We start from the raw sequence: 9,304 nt of genomic DNA on the forward strand, positions 1-9,304 counted from the left end.
TGCTTATCCTCCAAGAAAGAGCTATGTTGGTGCATATTGTTGTCTTTGATTTTTGTTGATCTGTATATATGAAAGAGTACCCCTGTAAAAAAAGAAGTGTGCTTAATTGTATTGAATGTGCACTTGTAGTGAAATCTCAAAAGTTCAGTTTTAAAACACTGTACTTGCAGATAATATAATATTAATGACATAAAAGGCCACTTAAGTGTACGGAGACACTTTCTTAACATGCTTTTAAAACGTGCACTCTGTAATGACGTCAAATTAAAAGTTTTAAAGTACATTAAATCATTATGTTGTAATAATTTTTGCTTTAAAGTACACTTATCTTGATGTGTTGACTTTAGTAAACATACTAAAGCACATGTAAAGTACAGGAATATATTTTTAACTGTAGTGTGTTCTTAAAGTGTTCTATAGTGTTTCTAAAGTTCTTTTTAAATATACTACATTGCAACTTCATCAATAGAAATGTGTAATTACATACAGTGGTGTGAAAAAGTGTTGGCCCCCTTCCTGACTTCTTATTTTTTTGCGTGTTTGTCACACTTTAATGTTTCAGATCATCAAACAAATTTAAATATTAGTAAAAGATAACACATAAATACATGACATAAGTTTCATAGAAATGACATTGAAATAGTTGACCGTGAATGCTTATCAGTACATTCAGCAGTACACTTTAACCTTGTGTCATAGACAGACGTTTTTATGAAATTACATATAAAGATGTAGTTAAGTCCTACTTAAGTGGGTCAAAAAATGTGTTAATGTTCAGCTAATTGCATTTAATATAGAAATTCAACTATAATCAAGTTTCACTTAATTGCAAGAAACAGTTAAGTGTCTGAAAACATTTAAAAGTATTTTATTTCCATAAAAGTATACTGAAGTGTATTTCTTTTTCACAAGGGCATACATTCAGTGCTTCATAATTTGAAAGGATTGTTTGAAAAAATGTAATAAACGAATCACTGAATGTTCCAGGGGAATTGTTTCGGTCTGAGAGCATCTTCATAAAGTATCATTGGTTTTGTCTTTCAAAGGTATAACTATGCATAACCAGTTCAAAAACCCTTTAGGGTCAGGATGAAAGAAAGTTCATCTCTCTGTTATAGGTGGGGAGAGGCTGGGATGTTCTTGCGCTCCTTTTGAAGATCAAAGGGAACACACTTCTGAAGGCCTTTCTGAAGTTGGCTCCCATGAAGGCGTAGATGACGGGGTTTATGGAGGAATTGGAATAGGACATGCAGTGAGCCCAGATCTTCAGTTTGTAGAGTGTATAGCTGTGACTCACATCTTCAGAACAGAATGCTTGTAAGAGAATGAGAATCTGGATTGGACCCCAGCAGAGCAGAAACAGCAGCACCATTACAACCACCATTCTGGATACTCTGGTCCGCACTGCTTCAACCCGTTCTGCTGGCGTCTGAAGCTAGAAAACAAAGAGCACTCTTCTTTTAGACAAAATAGGGTTTACTGTGGTTACTGTGGGTTTAGCGCAATTATTAATTGTTCATAACAATATGCTAAATTATTAACATGGCTGTAAAAGAAAACTGATAATTTTGTAAAAGCATTAATAACCGTGTGGTTTACCAGCTTAAAGGTCCATTCACACCAAGAATGATAAAGATAACTATTTTGGTGACTATTAACGTCCACGTCGAGGCACAAGAACATTCTGTTTATTATAAGTGCGCTGCAGTTGTGTCATTTACCGCTTTAAATGCTCAAGCTCTTTAAAGTCGAATGGATTCTAAAAGGCCGTGGATTTTAGAATGGATTCTAAAATTCCAACGACAACATTCTTCTGTGTCATTATCATTGTAGCTGTAATATTGACCTATTCTCGTGGATATAGAATGATTATTAAAACCTTACAGTTATCGATATATATCTTCTTATCTTGCCACTTATGCATGACATGTAAATTTGCACAAAAATATCATAACGCTTGATTGCACTGGACACAACCTTTGACGTCAGAAAATGATATAGAAAAAGTCTCAAGTTTTTGCGATCACAACTATACATGTTCGTTTTTTAGTTTGCATTACTGCATTTTGTCCAGCAGCACAACACTACTAGAACCCAAGCCAGAAATAACCCTTTCTTTGGTCACGACCCACCAGTTTAGAATCACTGGTTTTGAGTAGCTAGTTTTAGCTGGTTTAAGCTGGAAGTAACTGGTTTTAGCTGGTCTAGTGGTCAAACCCCCTCTAAAACCAGCCTGCTGACCAGCTATGACCAGGCTGGATGACCAACTAAAACCAGCCAACAGCTTAGGCTGGTTTTAGCTCTTTTTTTTCAGCAGGGTAAATACAGTTTTGTGGCTCTTTAATGTGTTGTGACAGATCGCTGTAGTGCTTCAGTTCAAGCGGCATCTCTTTCTCTTTACTAGTTATAGTACGAAATAAACATCAATGAACATCAGAAGGCTTCTTGTTTCAACTGCGGAAAGATGTCAATACACACCATTTTTCAAGTTCAAGTCAACCAACGTTAATCTACTCTGCTGTCTGGATTGTTTGTCTTACAAAATTGCAGATTCTGCGTTATGATTGGTCAGATCGCCTGTCAATCAAACTCTCGGCGAAGGGTCAATTGCAAAATAGGATTCTTCAAATTCTTAAACTATTCTTCCCACTACTAAAAATGGGTTAAGAACTATAAGGTTCTGAAAGGTTCTTTGGGAAACCAAAATTGTTTCTCTATTAATTGCATTGCTACAAAAACCCTTTCGGGACCTTAATTTCTATGAATTTTTATTATTAAAATGTTCTTCACGTGATTCTGTTAAGAACTGATCACTGAAAGGTTCTTTGGGGAACATTGTTGTGAAAATACCTTTTTGGAACCTTTACTTTTAAGAGTGAAATGGAGATGTTTATAATAATTTGAACTGTGAATATGAAATAATACGGTCTTGCAGAAAAAAAGAGGGAGGACTGGAACCATGATATCAAGGGTGTTGCTGGCTGTTGGATGGCACCTGCGCTTTTCTGAAAGTTCACAACATTAAGAGTGGCTAACATTTATTTTTACCGCAATGATTCAGAAAGGTACCACAATTTAATCGGCACTTACACAAAGTTTAATTCTAAATACAGCCTAATTTGATAATGATATCATAAAATGCATGTTTAATTGATAAAGTATTTAGATTGAAAAGTTTACCTCCATAAAGCAATAACACCTTTACCTGGTTACAGCCATTCACAGGTTCCACCGTGGCTTGAGCCATGCGTTTCAGCATGAAGGTGTAACACATGCAGATGGTGATCAGAGGCAGCAGGTAAACAGCCAAGAAGGAGTAAAGAATGTAAGCCCTCTTATGAATGAGAGATGGAAAGGCCTCGGTGCAGTATGTCTGTGGACCGAACCAGAACGAAGACTCTGTGTGCTGATACAACGCTATCGGCACTGAAAGCAGCAAAGAACCTGTGTCAAAAGATAACAAAGTCATTTATTTTCTCACTTCCAATAAAAAGTATGAATATAAAAACAATCCAAGCCAAAATAACCCAAATGGATGCAGTATAAAAATAATTGTGAACCCAGTATATTACAATAATATTATTCCCGCCATTACTGCCAATCACTTTAGCAGCTAAATGCAAAGTTGCATACAGTCTTAAAAATAAAGGTTCCTTATTGGAATATTTTTTCAGTGAAGAACATTTAACATCTATGGAACCTTTCCATTCCACAAAAGGTGGAAAAAGGTTCTTTAGATTATTCAAATGTTCTTCACACTATAAGAAAAAGTTATTCTTTTAAGAACGGTTCTGTTGGGGAACCAAAAATGACTTTCCTATGGCATTGAAAAACCTTTATTTTTAAAAGTGTATAAGATGAATAGCTGTCAAAAGCGTTGAAATTATGATTCTACTTAAACTGATTGGAATGATTTTCGTACATATCCAAATCGTGGTGCATACAGACAGAGCCATCTGTGGTGTTCGATGACGGAGGGACTGGAGAGGGTAGACAGTCACGTAAAAACGATCAACACTCATTGCAGACAAAGTGATGCAGGTTGCTTGTGCAGTTACCTGGGAATTAATTCAAAGACACTGCTTAAAAGACAAAACTACATAACCATATCCACATAACCACATCCAGCAGAGTGTAGGTAGCCTATAATATAGCTGTTTAGACGCATTTGTAGCCATTCATCCCAATTTAAGAACGACGTTATATGGACAAATGTATTGGGACACCTGACCAATACACCAACAGGGACTTTACTGACATAGACATTAATATGGAGTTGGTCCCCCCTTTGCATCTATAAACGGCTTCTACAACATTTTGGAGTGTTTCTGTGGGATTTTTTGCCCATTCATCCAGTAGAGCAGGGATTCTCAAATCTGGCCCACGAGATCCACTTTCCTGCAGAGTTTAGCTCTAACCCTAATCAAACACACCTGAGCACGCTAATCAATGTCTTCAGGATCATTAGAAAATCACAGGTAGGTGAGTTTGATCAGGGTTGGAGCTAAACTCTGCAGCGCATTGGCCCTCCAGGGCAAGATTTGAGGAACCCTGCAGTAGAGCATTTGTGAAGTTGAACTGATGTTGGACGAGAAGGCCTGGTTCACAGTCGCTCTTCCAGTTCATCCCAAAGGTGTTGGATGGGGTTGAAGTCAGGACTCTGTGCGTCCTTCCACACAAAACTCATTCAACCATGTCTTTATGGACCTTGTTCAGTTCACTGGGGCTCAGTCATGCTGGAATACTAACTGTTCCCACAAAGTTGGAAGAATAGCATTGTCCAAAATGTTGTGCTATGGTGAAGCATTAAAATTTCCTTTCACTAGATGAATGACATCTAGCAATACAGATCGTTTGGTGGTTCTTTTTTATACCTTATTTCAAATTAATGATAATTATTACACAATTTTGGAAGAAATGTAAAATAATTACTATTATTCTCTCAATATCAACATGTTTTCCCATTTCAGAGTAATTGGTCACAGTTATAAACAGAAAGCAATTTACATTCCAAATGTTCCTGTGGCTCAGTGGTAGAGCATTGTGTTAGCAAAGCAAAAGGTCGTGGGTTTGATTCCCAGAAAACACACATACTGGTAAAACATGTATAGCCTGAATGCACTGTAAGTAAGTGTCTGCTAAATGCATAAGTTATTATTATTATTATTAACATTCTTAACTCACATTAACTGAATTCTAAACATTAAATAATCACTCATCATCATTTCCCTAAATTAAGTGTGTGGGGTGAATCTCTTTTTCTATTTGCAATGAATCTTATTGGTGTTAAATGACATTTCATACATGACAATTGTTTTGCTCTCTCCTCTAGAAACCTTATACAGTGTAAAATGCTCTCACCTGTTGCAGGTAATTGATCAGGCGACACATGAAGTCCCCAAATATCCAGCTAGGAAGAGTGTATAAAGTGGCAGTGAAAGGAACACAGCAAACCAGGAAAAGTATATCTGTGGTGGCAAGATTAACTGAAGAGAAACAAAGATTGTTGACTAAAACAATGTCAAGTAAATTTGATATTCTGAGAACCAAAGAATCTTTGATACCTATGTAGAAGTTTGTAACAGTTTTCATCTGCTGGTTTTTGACGACTACATAGATGACCAATGAGTTACCCACCAAACCTACAAACATAATGAGGATGAAAAACACTGGCACCAGCCAGGCGTCTGTCAGTGGGATTGGGCTTTGAGATCCCATGGGATCTGATTGATTGCAATCATAAATATTTGCTTCATTATTGCACAAGATAAGTTCTGCAACCTCAGTGGTGCTGTTGCTTTCTGCCATTAGACTTGCATGTGTCACCCTGCTAGGAATAACCTGAAATACACAAAAACATATTCAGCTTTCTTAATAAATATGTTAACCTTCATTATTTGCAGTTTGTAAAACATATCACAATTACACATCTCACATCTCTACTAGCCACATGGTTTTTATAGTTAACATGCATTGCACTGAAATGCACTGAACAGCTAGCATTGAAATAACTCTTGCAGTATCAATGTTCTGAACAAGTATGTGCACAGTGAGACCAAATGCACCTTTTACAGTCTTTTTACACCCCCATATCATCATGATGAGTAATCAAAAAGATTATTCACTGTTATTTACCTGTTACACTGTAGAAATCCTGTTATTAATGACATCTAAAAATGTTTTTAATTTGTTTTTATTTAGTTTATACTTAAAACGAGTAACAAAAAATCTGCCTCGACAAAATACATTTGCATCAAACATACATTTGATCAAAGCGAGTCTTAATATCTTAATATTTCAAGGCAATTGATCTTTTGTCATGGATTTTTTAAGAAAGAAAGTGAAAGATATATATAATGTTAGATATATTTAAGTAAATATTTAAGTGTCTTATTAAGAAGACATTTTGGTAACACTTTATTTTATTTTATTCTAATAACAGTAAATTATGCATGATTACAAGCAACTAACCCTAAACCAATCCCTAATCCTATAGTAAGTGTAACATCATTTCTGAAGTGTACCAGTCACATTGAACAGTCAAAGTATTAATTACATATGCAAGTCTACAATTTCTTAAACACTTCACTCTCTTTGTGGTATTGCAGTAAGCAATGACAATAAGCAGTGTTAGCTTACCTCTTTCAGAAACCTCGAGTCTTATTTGAAGGAAAATATTCTTCCTAAAACATTGTTCAGTCCTATGGGAAAGTGATTGTTTTCGAGCTGTCCGTGCCTCTTCTTCACTGCAGTGGAGTGTCACACATGCATTGACAGCATTTAGTACGGCTCAAAGGGAGGAGCTAAATGACATTTAGGTGTGAAGGTGTGAACATTAGGCCTGTTTGTTGCTGCCGTGTGTTTTGAGTTTGAGCTCCGTCAAGTTAATTCTTGCTAAAAGGGCTTTTAGAAAATAAGCCCCACTACTAACAGACTTGACAGTCTGTCTGAAATGAGCAAAACAGGCTTCTAATCCAATCACAACCATGCCATACATTACTGGTTGCAGCTGGAGATCTGTTATAGGAATCATTCTCAGTTAGAACTTTCAGCCTTTTTTTAAAATCACCTTTTTTAATGACATGATTTTGACATGTTTGAGTACTTTTGCTTTACTTTTCCTTATCTGGGCTGGGCTTGCTCGTTTTGTTTTTAATATAAAAAAAGTTACATTTTTGGCAAATGTAAAAGCCCTTTCACACCAACAATGAAATGAATGAGCCTCCTGCTGAAGGAAATGTAAATTCACGTCTGTTCAGTAGAGGGCCAGGTCAAACAAACCTTTCAGCTGTGCTGCCATTCTGTATTGCATGAAGAATAGGACGCAGGAGAAAAAGTTCAACACTCTTCAGCAATAAAAAAAGAAGAAAAAAATGTTACGTTTATCTAGTCATTTTTGATTATTAGTATGGTTGAATTGGATCATCGAAGGTCAGCAGACATTGGTTAATAAAATGGGATTCAATATTTAAAATATATTTGTGTTACTTAACTTTTAATAATTGCAGGTTTGCATCATATTGAGTGAATCCCCAATATGATCCAGTTTCACTCTGGTTCTCCTTCTCAGCCTGAACCAGATCGTATTCAACAGCTCTGGGCGAAGAAAGTCGAGATTGGCCCTTCTCCAGAAGTTCTTCTGGCTCTTTTTCTTCTCTCTCCCTCTATCAGTCTCACCAGGCCCAGCGTCTCATGAAGCCGATTAGGATGATGTTTCTCTGCCATCTTGCAGGTGTAGTGGTTGGGTTTGTGTACACACCCCATACCAATCCCTTTTTTTTTGGTAATGAACTTAGTTGTCCTATGATAAAACCATTTGTCATTTGATAAAGGATACCTCAAAACTTCAAAATGAGTAAGTGACTTTCATGCCTTTAAATACTGTAATAGGTGACGTGGGGGTATGATATTGACGAAAAATTATATCGATGTATTTTGGGGATTTTTTCCACAACGATGATTAAACAATATTTTGCTGAGTGTGTTTCTGTGCTGGTATTTTGGCTGGTTTAGGCCTGCCAATGGATAAATAAATATGACACTAAAACTGCCAGTAGGTGGTGGCATGTTCCCGTCTTAATGAGTGATTCACTGAATCATTCATTCAAACAATTCGTTCAAAACGGCTGATTCATTTAGAAGTGAAGCAAACGACTGTCTTTATGAATGGATCATTGAACTGAAGGAGTGGAACTCTGGATCTCTTCAGAGAGATTATCAATCAAGTTATTAATCAGTATTTAACCTCTTATGTTTTAGTTGATTGAATAAAGTTATGATTTACCATATAATATTAGTTGTCACTAAGATGAATCATATTATTGGAATGTATTTGTGCTTGTTCGTGAGAAGCCTTTCCACATGTTAAACTTCTGTTTACTCCTCTCAGGTTACAGTTCTCTGCCTAGGTCATAGATGTCTGCAGGGCCTCTCTTCTATTGGCGCTTTTCCACTGCATGGTACGGCACGGTACGGCTCCGGACAGTTTCCTTTTTGAACGCAACTGTTTTGAACGAGCGCACCTTTTTTAACAACCAAAAAGTGGCTGTTTCGTTGTCTGTTGAGGAAGTACAGACGTTCCTCTCGTTGATAGCACAGGAGCGGATCCAGCGAGAGTTTGATGGGGCGACGCGGAATGAAAAAGTTTTTTTTAGAAGTCGTGGTAGTAGAGGCGGGGCAACTATAACGACATGTGAATAATCCCGCCCACTCTAAAGCGGTACTGAACTGCTGTGGAAACGCAAACCGTGCCAAGCCGAACCGTGCCGTGCCGTACTGAGCCGTACCGAGCCGAGTCGTACCACGCAGTGGAAAAGCGCCATATGTGGCCAACGTGTACTTAGAACATTTAGGTTGTTTTCTATGTCTGTATATTAAAGAATAACGCTGAATATGTTCTGAGCTTCTCTCTTTTTCTCTCTCTGAGAAGCTGCACGTATTGTCTTGTGTTTTGGGAACAGTACCTGATAAGAGTAAGAGCCTAGCTACTCAACCTTAAAGTAGATAAGGGTTTCTCTATGTATGAGTTTTGGTGTCTGTCTGTGCAGGACCAGACTCCAGGGAGATTCAGAACAGCACCTATGAAGGGAGAAATCATATGGAGATCTTGACGCAAGGATGGCAGACATACATCTTGGGAGCGACACGTTGCGTGTGAACTCTAATTGCTTGTCACTTGGCAAATAACCTTCGGAGATATGCTTTTTAACTTCATGTACATCTGTTAAGATTTAACTTGTTTTTCTACGATTTGACCAATCAGAATTTACCTAAGTAATGACGTAGTTAATGACCTTTGTTAGAG

The 9,304-nt window shown here is 37.1% G+C and overlaps 1 protein-coding gene across 1 annotated transcript; it reads right to left on the reverse strand.

Moving 5' to 3' along the window:
- Positions 1–855: 855 nt before the first annotated feature.
- Positions 856–5,874, reverse strand: LOC107702921 (G-protein coupled receptor 54-like). Its single transcript, XM_016505367.1, has 5 exons — positions 5,565–5,874; positions 5,362–5,486; positions 3,923–4,058; positions 3,206–3,444; positions 856–1,435 (listed from the first exon to the last, which is right to left on the reverse strand). The coding sequence occupies exons 1-5, from the start codon at positions 5,806–5,808 to the stop codon at positions 1,085–1,087; spliced, it is 1,095 nt and encodes a 364-aa protein (XP_016360853.1). The 5' UTR covers positions 5,809–5,874; the 3' UTR covers positions 856–1,084.
- Positions 5,875–9,304: the final 3,430 nt, after the last annotated feature.

The sequence above is a fragment of the Sinocyclocheilus anshuiensis genome, unplaced genomic scaffold (assembly GCF_001515605.1).
Source record: "Sinocyclocheilus anshuiensis isolate Anshui unplaced genomic scaffold, SAMN03320099.WGS_v1.1 scaffold238, whole genome shotgun sequence".
In the NCBI taxonomy this organism is placed as follows: domain Eukaryota; kingdom Metazoa; phylum Chordata; class Actinopteri; order Cypriniformes; family Cyprinidae; genus Sinocyclocheilus; species Sinocyclocheilus anshuiensis.

Coding starts and splice junctions, on each gene's coding strand:
- LOC107702921 (XM_016505367.1), bottom strand. CDS start 5,808: ATGGCAGAAAGCAACAGCACCACTGAGGTTGCAGAACTTATCTTGTGC. Junction 5,487..5,564: donor TGTTACAAACTTCTACATAG/GTATCAAAGATT, acceptor GTTTCTCTTCAG/TTAATCTTGCCACCACAGAT. Junction 3,445..3,922: donor ATGCACCACGATTTGGATAT/GTACGAAAATCA, acceptor CTTTTGACACAG/GTTCTTTGCTGCTTTCAGTG.